At 42.3% G+C, this 14,955-nt stretch overlaps 1 protein-coding gene across 4 annotated transcripts in view; it reads right to left on the bottom strand.

Annotated features, from left to right (window-relative positions):
• Positions 1-3,561: 3,561 nt before the first annotated feature.
• Positions 3,562-14,955, bottom strand: part of lrfn1 (leucine rich repeat and fibronectin type III domain containing 1) — a 189,976-nt gene continuing 178,582 nt past the window's right edge. For all 4 annotated transcript variants that reach the window (XM_007554364.2, XM_007554366.2, XM_016672632.1 and 1 more), the window contains 2 exons: positions 7,996-9,394; positions 3,562-4,474 (listed from right to left, as the gene is read on the bottom strand). In XM_007554364.2, coding sequence (XP_007554426.1) covers positions 3,586-4,474; positions 7,996-9,374 — 2,268 coding nt within the window. In that variant the 5' untranslated portion in view covers positions 9,375-9,394 and the 3' untranslated portion in view covers positions 3,562-3,585. The remainder of the gene's footprint in view (positions 4,475-7,995; positions 9,395-14,955) is intronic.

Below are 14,955 nucleotides of genomic sequence, written 5' to 3'. Positions count from 1 at the left end.
TAGTTATTAAAAATCTTTAACATTGTCATCTGATCAGTTCAACCTGAAATAAGATCAGTGGAGAAAAAAAAATCTATAAACTGCAGATGAAGATGAGATTCATGCCTATAATGAGAGTGTCTAAACCTCTGCCCGGAATGGTACTTAAAATAGCATTCATTACTGTAGTTCACATTAATTGGGATTTTATAATTATATATCAAAGAGTAACAGAGAAGCAGTGACACAGGTTCTGCAGAGGCAGGTGAGTAAAATGCTAACAATGATGACAGAAAATTAATTTTTCCACTTGACTTCTCTTTTCTATAATTGTTTTATTGATAATATCAACATGTCTAAGGTCAAAATAGCTGTTGAAGTATGGGAGAAGACCGTAGTGAATAAGTGCAGTGCTGCGCCTCACCTCTGGTGGCGCTGTGTCGTACACAGTGAAGGAAGCAGGAAGGAAGTTTTCGCTTGCCCGTTGCTATCTTTCTCCATATCGCCAATATATTTGTTTAATTCCACATGTTCTAGATATGTTGACGTTCCAACCGTCTGCCTGATGTATTTAATGAATACGAGCAACATGTTTAGTCTTTCTAATCGGTCATTTCTTGAGCAGTGAAAATGCGCAGGTGTGGGAGAAAGTACCGTTCCTCACTGATACGGGGCGGTGCTGAGCCCCGTAGGCACAACCATAGACATAATATAAGAGTAGGCCCCGCATTGGCCGCTTATATTATGTCTATGGGCACAACAGCCAACATTCTTCTTCTACACGTCTAAAAGACTGAAAATAATCGTAAAATACAACAAATGCAGTCGAAGAAGAACCGTTCCTTGGTGGTCATCTTCATTAAAGCTTCCAGATTTTTAAAAATTACATTAAAATGGACTTTTTTCCCCTTGTATACAGCTGAATGATATTACAGCAGCACGCTGCATTCACCAAAGGGAACTCCCCTTCCCCCCACCTATTTTCGCATAGAAGGTCTACATATAAAATGAAGAATAATTTTATGCACGTATTTCAATCTTAATCAGAAAAAGAAAGTGGTCAGCCAAATAAAATACTCAAACAATAAAAAATAAAAAAAATCTAATTTTACCGTTCATCAATTATTCCTATTATTATTGGGGCCTGCCCATAGCAATGCATAGGGAGGACAGTGATCGCCTTGATTTGCAAGTAGTGTTGCCACCCGTCCCGTAAAATATGGAACCGTCTCGTATGTGGCTGTCATATGTAGTGTCCCGTATTACGGCACGCTATTTGTTCCGTATTCTACAAATGTGTAAATAAATATAGGACTAGTCCCCGAGTACTTTATATAGTAGGCTGCCCCAGTCATTGTTTCACTCACGGTGCTGGGATATTGTGCCTAACTGCTTTCTGGGTAACACACACTAACCGACAGTTTTGACCCCCAAAATAATATTTAAATTGCCGTCATGCCTACAAAAATCGCTCTATTGGTATGAAAGTCGGTCATGACATCGCATCGAATGCCTGCTCCCGTAAAATGTTTTTGAAATTTCTCTAGGACTGACGGTTTTCTGTCAAGGTGAAATCACGTGACAGGGTAGCCTCAGGCACTCAACCATTCATTTTCATACCTTTCTGAAAAATTTCAGAACTCAGCGCACACCATCTCTCTCTTTCATCGCTGCTATTATTGTGAGTGAGCTACAGATATGAATCGCGGTACTATCGGAGATGAGACATAGCCCTCTCATACGCTTCAAACAATTTTCGGATCGCTTTTACGGATCCTGAATGGGAAGCAGTTGTTCGGACTGCTTTTTTCAGAAAAACTGACTGCTTCACACAGATAGAATTCTGTCTCTCCCTCACATGACTAAGAATATTTAACGTATTGAAAGCTTTAAAAAGTCATGGTTAAAACTGAAATATATGCTTCTATATTGGATTTATTCACCTGAGTCCGGACCTTATACGTCAATGCAGAGAGGATATTATCACTTACTGTTATGTTCCCACATCTGCTGACAGCATGATTGGTTAATCCTGCTAATTTTCAATGCTCAGAACTAAAACTAAATAAGAACTAAAGCTACAGCTTTTCCCATAAACCAGACCTTTCTGCCCTGGGTGGAGCACGCAGCTTCCGCTGTTTATGATTCACACTAATAAATTCTCAAGAAAAGCGCCTAATTAGAGACAATGGAAAGCTTTGTCTCCCCCTGGTGGTGAACATTTGCTCCTACGCCGTTGTGTAACAACAGCTGGCTTCATTTGGATTCAGCACCACGTCCAGTTGGCTTGTCCCTCGCAGTCACACATCCCACTCCACTCTATTGGCGCTGTGACGCTTTCACTTAAAACCTCAAAAATAGCACTGAGGAATCAAATATTTATCATTTCGATTCGTGTGTCCCTCTCTCGCTCGCTACAGTGGACACTGGAGCAGCACAAGACATAAAATAATCCAACCACAACAGCAGCAGCAAAAAAAAAAAAAAAAAAAAAAAAAAAAAAAAACAAAAAAAAAAAAAAAAAAAAAAACAAGCACTACTGATACAGTTAACCCACACAAAAAATTTAATACCCTTCATGAGGGGATAAATGGTTCAAACTTGGACATACTAAATATTGAGAGGTGTGATGACAGGTTTTTAATGTAAAAACTTGCAGCCAACACCCAAATGCTCTGTAAAAAGTCACGTGACGTATGACTTATTTACTTTACATAGTTAGTACACATACACCAATATTTTAATATACTTATATATGTCTTTTTTTTGTTTGTTTGTTTGTTTGTCGTCTTTTATCTAGACCAGCCAGATACAGTACCGATGAATATACAGTCACATCTGGAACAATACCTATTCAACATCGCACAGTCTGACCGTCCATGGCAGATTCTCACATCAACCCCTTTTTATCCACTAACATTAGAAATGAGCATTCGAAAAAAAAAAAGAAAACTCTGCTTTTTTTTGTTATTAATATTGTATAGACTGGTGTTGATACTTGTCCTTGTATCTCGTGTCTTCTGTGCAAAAGTTTTTTTTTTCTTCATCAAAAAAAAAAACAAAAAAAAAAAACATGATTGACATAACAGGGTACCTGGCTGTTCACTTTACAAGTTACTGCGTAATGAAGTTTTTTTTTTTTTAATGATGATTATTATTATTTTTTTTAACAATTAAACAGTCACATCCAAATGCCAAACCCCTCTCCTCCCCGTCGGTGTGCCACAGAAAACGGTGAAAACCGAAAAGCCAAAAACAACACTTCGCATCGCCGTCAAGACTGGGAGGTTTGTGACTACAGTGAGCAGCATCCTCCATTCATACATTTAAAAGAATAAGGCACCGCTGCAAAAAACCCCCAAAAAACAAAGAAGAAGAGACATGGCCCAAATAAACCTCTCTGGGAGCACGATGGGGGGGAAGCAGGATGACAGGATACTGTTCTCCTCCAGCAACTCACAGGAAGTCAGCATGAGTACATAAATGTGCTTGTTTTTAATCATCGTTGTGCTGTATGGCATGTAGACGTTTTGTGTTTTTACGTTACGTTTGTGCCTTTTTTAAATGTTTCTTTTTTATTTAAAATTTTTTGCTACACTGCTTTCCTCAAACCGTGCTCTCAAGCATCCACTCAGTGCTGCTGAATGTAACTCTCCTGTTGGCGAGCGGCGATGACTCTGTGTTGAGCTGGTTGGTGGACCTGTGCCACCTCGTCCTCGCTCTGCGTGGGTAACTGTGACTCTGAAATATGGAGTAATCCCCGCCATCGAAAGAGAATCTGTGCCTAGTTCGTGCCAGCTCGTTGGGGAGTAACCCCACGCTGGCCAGGGCGTTTTTCTTGTCCTTAAGCCTGGGAGCCTCCTTAGTGCCGGCATTGGAGCCTATCAGGCAGAGGGACATGGTGGAGCCGGTCAGGCTGCTGTCCGTCTGCGTGTCCTCAGATGGCGGCCCAGAGCGCTGAGCATCCAGGCTGCTCCTTCTCTTCATTTTGTCTGCATTTGGGGGCAGCTCCACTTCGAGGACTGCCACCGTGGCTGCCAGTTCCTCCTTCTCGCTGTCCACCTTCAACACCAGAGCCATGCACTCTTTGGGCGCCAGCACTTCGCCCTCGTCAGACGGCTGCTTGGACACCGAGTGCTGCAGCCGCTGCTGGCTGCTGTTGGTTTGCGAGTGCATGGCGAAGCTGACCTTGGCCTTTGTGTCCACGGGGCTGCCATAGGCCTTGTAGCGGATCATCAGGATGATGATGAACACCAGCACGGAGGCGACGATAATGCCGCCGATGATGATGATCATGGTGCCTCCCAGGAACTGGCTGTGCATGAAGCGGCACTGGCTGACCTCGTTGGCCGTGTGGAACTGCACGCAGCCGACCACGCGCGTGGCCGTCAGCGACGTGATGCCGTCGTCGTACACGGCCAGCACGCAGAGGTCGTACTCCCGTCCCGCAGCCAGGTCGTTGATGAGGAAGTTTTTGCTGGTAGACGGGATCATTCTGCGGAGGAAGAGAGAAACGATGCAGTGGTTAAGATATAAAGACCTTATAAAAACAAACTCGACAGCCACGCATATTGATTTGCATAGAGTGATAGAAATCACGAAAGAGTTCATTTAATATTCAGCCCCTCCAAGTCTTCTGGGGTGAACCTCTACCTGCTGAACCTTTCTTACTGTCTTGGCAAAATAATTTGACCCAAGCCAGATTGGATGAAGTATACCAATGAGCAGCAATTTTCAAGTCTAGAGAAGAGTTAGATTTAGGTCAGGACTTGAATTGGGCCATTCAAAGCCATTATATACTTTGCTTTCACCTTTTTAATCAACCTCCATCCCAGCCTCCAACAACATCTCTTCAAGATTTGCCATGTATGCAATGTTCAATTTAATTCAAAAACACTTGATTAATTCCAAAGAGAAATTACATAATGTCCCGTTTAATCCCATGTCCAGTCAACCTACCACACGATGCGGCCAACATCATGCTTCACCACAAGAACAGTATTTCCAGGATTATCTGAAGTTAGTACTCTGCCACACATGGTGTTTTGTGCAAAGGTCAAAATATTAATTTTTTTTGTCTCACATGACCAGAGAATGTTTTTTGTAGATGGAAGCTTCTAATCACTTCCTTTTGACTATGACTTTTTTTTCTTTCCACCCTTCCATTAAGGTCAGATTTGTGGTGTTCAAAACTAACAGTACCGTCAGAGTTAACACGGGCATCTGGTTTGGTTGGACTGAAGTGCTATGTTGAAATCTGGTGACATTGTTCAATAACCCTACATTAAACTTTTCCACATCTTCATTCCTGATCTGGACCGCTGTGTTATTTGAGCTCTTTGAAAACTTTTGAGGGATTTCCGTTAGGGGTATCAGAGTAATGGGGACTTTCCTTCCACCTAACCATAATTTGCAACAAAATCCCAACAGAACATACTGAAACTTGTGGTTGTTACGTGACAAAATGTGAAAAAGTTAAAGGGTTATGAATACTTTGGCAAGGCATTGCATGAGAAAATAACATACGCTCTTTCAGGCTTGTTTGTAAAATGAAAGCAAAGGTGTTAAAGTATTAAAAACGCTTTATTCTCTCCCTACAACAGCTGCAGGCTGCAGGACAAGTGATGAGCGCTGGGAAGAGGGTGTTTTGTTGTGTGATTACCTAAGGTCAAGTGCAAGATTACGCTAAATACGCAGGAGAAAGGCATTGTCTTCGGGTCAACGTTGCCGTTAATATAATTAGAAGCCTGTTCCTTTTCCCTAAAGGCGGACTTTGATGGTTATCATTTGGTGGGTAATAATGTACCACCTAAAGACAAAATAACACTCAGCTCCATGCTGAAACTGAATGAGAAAATTATACAAGAGAGCTACTCATTATACCTGATAAAAGCTAAAAAAAAAAAAAAAAAAAAAGGGGGAGCGAATGAAAGCATGTAAACCAGTATTATTAGTTTGCTCTGCCAAAATGAAATCCTGAAATACAGTAAATTTGTGTCACAGAATTTAAAAGGAACACATGAAGCTTAATCAAAAGACTTTCTATTGGTACTTTCAGCCCCATGTTTAAGGGAGAGAGATATTTCTATACCAGCATAAGCCTTTGTAAGCCGACACTAAAAGCTATTCAATTTTCAGTTTTATCCTGTCTACTATGAAATTCAACTGTGCATACTTTTTTTTTTTTTTTTACTATGACTAAACATTAGCAATGCACTCACATTTAGACTGCAGAAAGAAATTAGGATTCTGTATTAACATGGTGTTGTTCTTCAAAGTCGTTTTAATCCTATAATTTAGTCGCAGCTAATTGCAAACACTTGGGTCTGAATTTTAAGTGCCTGTGTTGTACTTTGGTAATTACACTGCCTAGCAAAAGTATTCCCACCCATTGAACATTATCACAGTTTGTCATGTTACAACTACACACATAAGTGTTTTTTTAATTTTTTTTATTTCTGGGATTACATATGATAGATCAACAATACGTTGAGCACAGCAGGGAAGTGGAAGGAAAACGTTCCAAGTTTTTTTTTTTTACAAATAAAAACGGGGAAAAAATATGTTGTGCATTTAGCCTTATTTACTTTTTACTTCTTTACTGAATAAAATTAAATGCAGCAAGATGCCTTCAGAAGTCACCTTATTGGTAGATAGAGCTGAACTAATAAATTATTAGAGTTAAAGCCAATAACACATCTAGATTCTGAAATATGATGGGGCAACATCATCAGCATTTTTTTTTTTACAGGAACAGAAAAAAAAGCCATAATTCAGACTACAGTGGCTGAAACTAAATACAGGTAAAAAAAAAAAAAAAAAGACTTGAGATTGAGGAACATATTTTCATCTGAAAATATGTGTCAAAACTTGAAAACAGACATTTATAAATTTTCCATATTTTCTCAAATCAAGCAATTTAGAAAGCTGCTTGAAGCATGAAGCCATACATCAAAAACTGTACAACTTTTGTTGTACCAAAAAGTGGTTTGGCCTTCCGATACTGGTGCGTGCAATATTTTAATATGTTAAAAAAAAAAAGTCTAAGCTTGAATGTGACAAAGAAAAACATTTACTATTGGATCTTATCTTTGGTATTTGTGCAGCTTATATGCTTTTCATATCCAACTCAGAAAGCAAAAATATTAAAGGTTTAAGCTGTAATTTGTAACCTTTTGGGCATTAGAGAGAGAACAATACCAAAGAAAAAAAAAAAAAGCAATTTGTCAACCTAAAGCTTATTAATTCTCTCAAAGCCAGTCTGTTCTTTCATTGTTTTAACTTGTTACTGTAATGTGTTAGTTCTGTTTTCAATTTGCAATAAGCAAATGATGTGAATCCTCTACGACAAACCTCAGCTTTACAGAGTTTTTCTAATTTCTTTCTGTGCTGCAGCCAATTATTTTCCAACCCTTTCTAATGATACAGTTACATGGAGTGAAATACTTATTGTGCTATTGTTGCTGTCATATTACATTCTAATGATGCTGATTAAGACCGTTTGGCTCTTTGGGGTACTTGGACTTGCAATGCAATGTTTGCAACAATTCACTCAGTTTTGGAGCCAATGTGGGGAATAAACTGAATCAATCTGATGCCACTTGAGGTTTTTTTCTTTTTACTATAGTTGCTCTCCAAGAGTTTTAGACTTATTCTCTCCTTACTTCGTTAATGAGTGACCCTGAATAGATCTAAACATTGTTAAATAATTTTGGGGACTCCAACTCCAAATGTCTTCTGCAATGTTTCTCAACTCAGGTCCTCAGGGACGGCTACTCCGCATGTTTTAGCTGGTTTCCCTTCTGCCACACACCTGATTTGAATAAGTGGGTGATTTATAAGGTTCTGCAGCACTAGATGGCATGCGGAGGAGGTCAATCATTTGAATCAGGTGTTCTGGAACAGAAGAATCTAAAATACGCAGGGCGGTGGTCCCCGAGGACCAGAACTGAGAAGCACTGGTCTACTGGAACACACTTTTCTCTCGCTGCCCATCCTGCCTCCACCCTGGCTTACCTGTACACCAAAGTATCATCTGCAGTGCTGTTGTACTGAATCTGGTACATCCTGATCCCGGGGATGTGGCGTTCAGACGGCCAGCGGATCACGGCAGAGGACGAGGTCAGCTCCGTGACCAGGACCCTCTTGTCCTGCTTGTCGTAGCCTTTTGTGTCGTTGCCAGCTTTGGAGGAAGTGGTGATGTCGGAGAGGCCGGGGTCCTCGCGCATATGGCCGGTGTTGTTCACAAACAAGGGTAAGGGGATCATGCTGATCTCCACGGCGGCCGTGGCGATGCCGGCAGCATTGGACGCCACGCAGTTGAACGACCCGCTGTCCTTCAGCGTGGTGATGAGAATGTCAAGGGTGCCGTTGTCATACAGGATGGTGCGCGAGTTGTTGTGCACCAGCTTGCCGTCCGGTGACCTCCAGTGAATGTCTGGATCTGGATCCCCCATGGCTTTGCACTTTAGAGTCACACCCTGGCCCTCCATCACATAGGGCTTAGAGGAGTAGTGCTTGGTGATCAGTGGGGGCTCGCAGATGAACTCCTCCTCCTGTATCGACCAGAAATATTTGTCCATGAGGTGCTCCGGCGAGGCGCAGGTCTCCAAGTCGTCCTCCCGCGTCAGCCGGCGCAGCCACAGCAGCTCACAGTTGCAGTGGAAGGGATTCCCGCCAAAGCTCACCACCAGTGTGGACGAGCTGGAGCCCTTGGCGTCGGACAGAACCTGGGCGTGCTGGAACAGGCTGTCCGGCGGAAGCTTCTGCAGCCGGTTAGAAGTCATGTCCAGGCGGACCAGCTTGGTGAGCAAAGTGAAAGTCCCCGCTTCTATGTAGTCAATAAGGTTATGGTCCAAGGTGAGCGTGTTAATGTTAGTCATTCTGGCTATGGCCTCCCAGGGAAGGCTGCGCAGATTGTTGTTGGACAGATCCAAGTCCTCGATGGTGGCGACAAACTCGTCGAAGGAGGTCGAGGCCACCTGGTGGATCTGGTTGTTCCCGAGGATGAGGTGCCGCAGGTTGACGAGGCCTTTAAAGTGATCGCTCTTTATGACGCTGAGCCGATTCCCGTCCATGTGCAGTGCCCGGAGCGAGCGCAGGCCCAGGAAGGCGTGGGGCACGATCTGGCTGATGGTGTTGCGGGATAAGGTGAGGTGGACCAGGCTGGTCATGTTGAGGAAGTCCTTCTTACGAATAATGGTGATGAAGTTGTCAGTGAGCCGCAGCTCCACGGTCTTGCGGTCGATTGTGGGGGGCACGAACAGCAAGCCGGTCTTGGCGCAGAGCAGAGTCAGAGTGGGCGAGAGGTGCTGGCAGATGCAGCGGCCGGGGCAGGAGCTGTAGCCTTTCACCAGAGCTGCACACAGCAGCACGCACACAACCAGCCGGTCCATTGGTGATTATTTTCCAGGCACTGTGTGAGAGGCAAACAGAGGAGAAAAAAATAAAAATAAGAGAGACGGTGAGTAAAAAAAAAAAAAAAAAGAAGAGATCTTTGAATTAATAAATAGCATCATAGCCTTTTATGAGAGCCTGCTGCAAACATCCAGAGTCTGACCAAGATTGCTGAGACTGCCAGGGAACCATCAATCACAAAATGAAATAGAGCTTTGCTGAAATAATGGCACCTGAGATGATGAAAGGCTGGGCCTGCTCGGTAAGAAGCCTCTGCAAGCCTTTTTAATGGAAATAACAGAATGTTTTTGCTTTTTTTCCCTTTTTTTGGAGCTGCATCACCACCATATAATATAACAGCTTGAGTGATCACAGTGCCTATAATAGGCAACCATACCATCATCTAACAAAGTGTATTTGTTTTTCCCCAGACTGCGTTTCACATCGGGCTGGAGGAATTAAAGCAGGAAAAAAAAGGCACTTGTCAAACAGAGCTGGAGGATTTTTATAACCTTTTCATGTTCCGCTGCCGGTGCTGCGAGAAATTAGACAGCAACCTGTCATGTAAATCAGAACAACAAAAAGCAAAGGTGAAAACAAAGCGAGCAGGAGTTGATTCGAATCCGTCTCTTGAAGGACTTTCTAGATGATTCTCGGGTTTTTAGGGATGTTCTGATTCCCTGATTCCCCCTTTAGAGGTATCGATCTCAGCCTGTGAAAGAACGCGCCCCTGGTGACCAGGGGTTAAGGAGTGATCCTTGGTTGCAGGAGCAACACATGGCACATAAACAGATGCCATTTTGCCAGTCGCGTTAGCCTCTTTGGCATAGACCTCAACTGCAAATGCCTTAAGCTTGATTGCTGATGTGAGAGCCCGTTGATGCTGATTAGGTAGAGAGATGCCAACTTACTTCTCCTGTCTAGGTTTGCAGCAGCCTGACACATGGGCTTCTGCAGCCTGCCACTCCATCTAATCTCACAAGGTGATTTTTTTTCTCCTCCTCTTCCAGGTCTGAAGTGCCAATCTGAAGCCATGTTCAGTATAATTATTCTAATTGACCGAGGAGGAGTTGTCTAAGGATTTTCTGTGCGTCTTTCAGGATTTGTGTCACTTATGTGCCGTAATTTTACAGCCTTTTTATTCACAGACATGTAAAAATTATGTTTGCTAAACGGTAGTCAGACCAGATGGAGCTCTTTAATGACCAACACTTTATTTTGGTTTGACGTGAGACAAACCAAAGAACCTCACGCCACATGCGTGGTCACCTCATAAAACACCGCACAGTCCTTTGTTGAAGCATGTTCTTCACCTGCATGTTGGATAAAATTTCACGTTCAAGTGGTGTGGGCAAAGTCAACAAAAGCAGAGAAGTATGTGCAGGTTCCCTGCAGCCCGCTGGGTGTCCTCATGGCCTGGTTGTGTTGTGGTCCTGCTCCAGCTGTGATTCCTGGTGGGGCAGCACGGTTTATCCTGGTCCTTATACTGGATTTTGCTGGGGAAGGACCGCTTAGGTGCAATATTTGGTAGAACATAATATTTTAAGTGCAATGCTTGCAACTTTTGTATCAATATATTGATTCCATTGGACTTTCATTGCATTTAATACACAGACTTGATGTACCTTCTTTTTATTAAGTGAGGTGCTAATGCTCACTTGGTTGGGTCAGACTGTACAAAGGGCTTGCCGGGGCCCCACAGATTTTTTGTTTCTTTTTTTAAAATGTGTGTTTTGCTGACATTATGCTTTATATAAAAGTGATAGATCCATATCAGGTGAGTTGTATACATTTTTTTGGATTTTTATGAAAATAACACTCAAGTATTTGAAAATTATGAAGTTGTAGTAAACTTTTTGGGGGAACAAAATGGAGCCACTGGACTGGGGATGTTTTAATGCATGCATCAGTTCACCCCTGCTGATGTACAGGACTGCTCAATGTGATGTAATTTCCACTGGTCAAATTTTTCTAATATTGTGCAACTCTACTATAGTCCTATCAAGGTTTTGTAAACTTTGGCGTTGTGTGTAAGGATAATCTCTGTTAGGTCATACTGCTGCTCCTCAGGTATGTTTGGAGTGGATCAGTGAGAAAGAACGAGTGTTATGCCAACGATTGTTACCAAAGGACCCTAACCACTGGTTCTGGTCATTAACCCAACGGTTGGGAAACCACTGATCTACAAAGGTTGATGTTAACCCTTGTGTGTATGAGGACTGAGGCAAACGTCGAGGACTATGGCAAATGATACAAGTTTTATGTGTGTGGGGTCGGTTGGACCCCATTTCTGCATGCAAGGGTTAAGAGGAATGCTCCAAGATGGGAAATCATCTTGAGAGAAAACTGAATTCTGTCCTTTTGGCTAAAGGTAGTTGTAAAAAGTACTGATAGCAAAGTTATCAAAGATTGTGCCCATTAGTGATAAGTCATTTCATTCATTGAACGTTTTTCCTCCCTGAATAAATGTACGCAAATGAAAGGGATGATTTTTCACAGCTTCACCCAATGACTGTTGGAGACTGGCATCAGCCCCCCTTTATCCTTCAAGGATAAGTAGGTAAAAAAAACGTATTACTTTTACATCCCTTTTCCAGAAGTGCTATCAATTATGTCCAGCACACTGAAGGAGTCAAAGCAATAGTAATGAATGCACAGATTGTCAGTAGCTCTGAACATGATTTGAATTCTTGCTGCATGACTCATGCGGCATTTTAAATGTCACATATCAAATTTCATTAAAAAGTTGGCGTCGGCCAGTTTTCCTTCCCTCTTTCATGTGTTGTCTCTATTAAGAAAAAAAAAAAACAATCTGATGATGCAGTGAGACAAATAAGACTCCAAGTGCTTTGCTATCATTTGACTCTGACCTAAATTGAATTCGCGAGACGCTGCTGCACTCACACACACACACACACACACACATTCATGTGCGTACGCATGCTACAACACACTGCAGACTGGATGGTAACTAACAGACAGACAACAGGGCATCTTGTTAGCCATGAAATACTGCCACCCAATCAGAGCTCTCATTAAAATCTGGGCTCCTATGATATCATTATCTAAGGCCGGCGGAACAGCTTGAAACACAGGTTCAGGCTGGTGGAAGAGTTTTATCAAAGACTGCTGATCAAATTTAGTCAATGCTGGCAGCACTGGCTCAACTTCAGCCCACATTTCTCTTGACCATTAGTGTTGAGAGAGAAACTGGAGGCAGACCTCTTCTTGGATTTATGTGTGTGCACTTTTCTCTCACCTTACTCGGACTCATTGAGATGTAACTTTCTTAAACTACACCAGTGGACTGCAACACGCATATATATACACACACACACACAGTTGTTTTCTGAAATCAGCTACAAATATTGTGAGATTAAGCCTCGTGCAAATGAAACACACTATTGGTATTGGATGATTTATGAGCCACCCCCTTTAGAATAAATTTATTTGCGACGCGTTTTACCGCTGGCAGCAAAGTGTGACAGAGTGAGCGAGACTTGGGGAACTGGAGTCTACCTCATCCTTTCTGCGCATTAGACTGCCTTCGTAAGAGCTGGTTAAGCTGTGTTAAACCTCGACACATTAGTGACCTTGCTCGATCGCGTTAGTATTCCGACGCCAACTAGGACACGAGGCTCGTGGTTTCTCACAGGACCATCTGTGCCTGAGCACTTTCCGCCACACCATCAAGGATACTCTACTGAGCTCTCCGTGTCTCCGGGAGAGGGGGGGGGAAACTTTGTTGCCACAGCAACTCTCGTTCAAAATGTAGGTCTTTGAATTGCATTAAGATGAAGACGAGCTGCTCAAAAAGCGAAACTCCAGCCCTAATGGGTTCAAAGCAGGCTTGACGTTGACGTGAATAGATGTATAAATGGCCAAATGAGTTAAAGGAAAAGGGCAGCTCTACCTCACGTTCGGTTTATTGCTCGATATTAGTGCCGGTCACTAAATCCAATAACTGGAAAACAGGCAAAATGAACCAGAGTTGAGGGTCATTATTAGGGAACAAAATCTTTCAAATAAATGACATTCAGACACAATTTCAAGTTTGTGTCTGCGTTGTTTGTCTGTTTTCAGGAGCTGCAGTGCATTCATATCATGCTGCAACTATTGTTTCATTCTGAATTTATGTGCTAATCCTACACTGAGCAGCACACAATTGTGAAGTGGAAGTAAAACATTCATCCAAAGAAAGCCTTTGCCAGAGAAAAATAACCCTACGCCAGGGGTGGCCTACTAACTTTGTTCCTCAGTTTCCAGTCTTGGAGGTATCAGATGTTTCTCTTGTCCAACTCAAATCAAACTAGAACTACGAGCAGTTATCAGTGGGTTCCGAGCCCGACCCAGTAAGTCCGACCCCCACATCCTGGTTTATGATACAGGGAACAATGTCTGAAATAGTTGAAATAGTCACTTGCTAGTTAATTTGTATGGAGAGAAAATGATCTAATATTTATGACAGTAGTTTGGCTGTTTGCCCACACATGCGCCAACGTGGATTCCCAACTTTGGAGGGAATGTCAAGTCTTTAGAAATTGAAATACATAAAAATGAATACAAATAAGCTTTTTTGGGGGGGAGCCACTTAGACCCAAGGGGACTTTGGTTTTATCACATAAAACTCTAATAACACTGTGAGGTTGGGGTGTCAATACTTTTGCAAAGCCCTGCAAGTCAAGAAAATTATTAATGCTAAAAATGAAAATGAAAAACAACAACAACAATAAAAGCACGCTTAGTTTAAAAGGAAATTGCCTTTACAGCTTCAGGAAATACAGTTCGCTGTTAGGGCTGTGGTCAAGTCTTTATGGTTTATCAAACAGCAGCTGGGTGGAGAGACCGTAGCTGGAGTGGCTTTTGTCTCTCAGCGCCCTTTGGGCTCTGCAGAGACACATGACCTCGCTGATATAATTGATGTTTGCTTCACGGGCCCCCGGTAATGTTCTGGGCAGTCGTAATTACTCGCTGCTGGAGCTTCCTGTCTCGGGCCGCGCACCACCGGAGCCAGGTTTGTTCCATCTCCAGTGTGGATGCTTTTGTTGTCACTCCTCTGCGCAATTAAAAACAAAACGCGTCGCAACAGGGCTCGGCCTTCCTAAGTTTCCCGAGGAAGTACAGTCATTTTTAACAATTTATATAGTGACACAAGCCAAACACCCACAAGCATACAGAGCAGTGAAACAAACTGCTACAGACGGTGTCACAACAAAAAGGCTCCTTGTACAATTAGCTAATGTGTAAAACCTGTAAAAGAAATAAAAAAAGAAATAAACTTACTGTTTTGTGTGAATCTGCTAGTCAGGCAAAGCAGAGCTAGTCATCAGAAAAACATGCAAACAAACAATTTTATCCAAACTAATTTTATGTTGCATTTAAACTTTTTCTTGCCTTGCCATGTTTCTTGGTGTATCTCTAAATACATGTTTTATGTTGATGAAAACATGAAGAAAATAAGGAGAATTATGTGAGAATTATCATCTCATTTTTAAAATCTTTTTTGTACTTAAAGGTTCTGTGACCATGTTGGGCTGGGAGTTCCATGATGTCTACAGTCTTTGGAAATAAATTGGTTCA

This window comes from Poecilia formosa, unplaced genomic scaffold (assembly GCF_000485575.1).
Source record: "Poecilia formosa unplaced genomic scaffold, Poecilia_formosa-5.1.2 Scaffold63, whole genome shotgun sequence".
NCBI classification, from domain to species: Eukaryota; Metazoa; Chordata; class Actinopteri; order Cyprinodontiformes; family Poeciliidae; genus Poecilia; species Poecilia formosa.
Note: the sequence above shows the minus strand (reverse complement) of the source record. Positions and strands in the feature narration are given on the sequence as shown.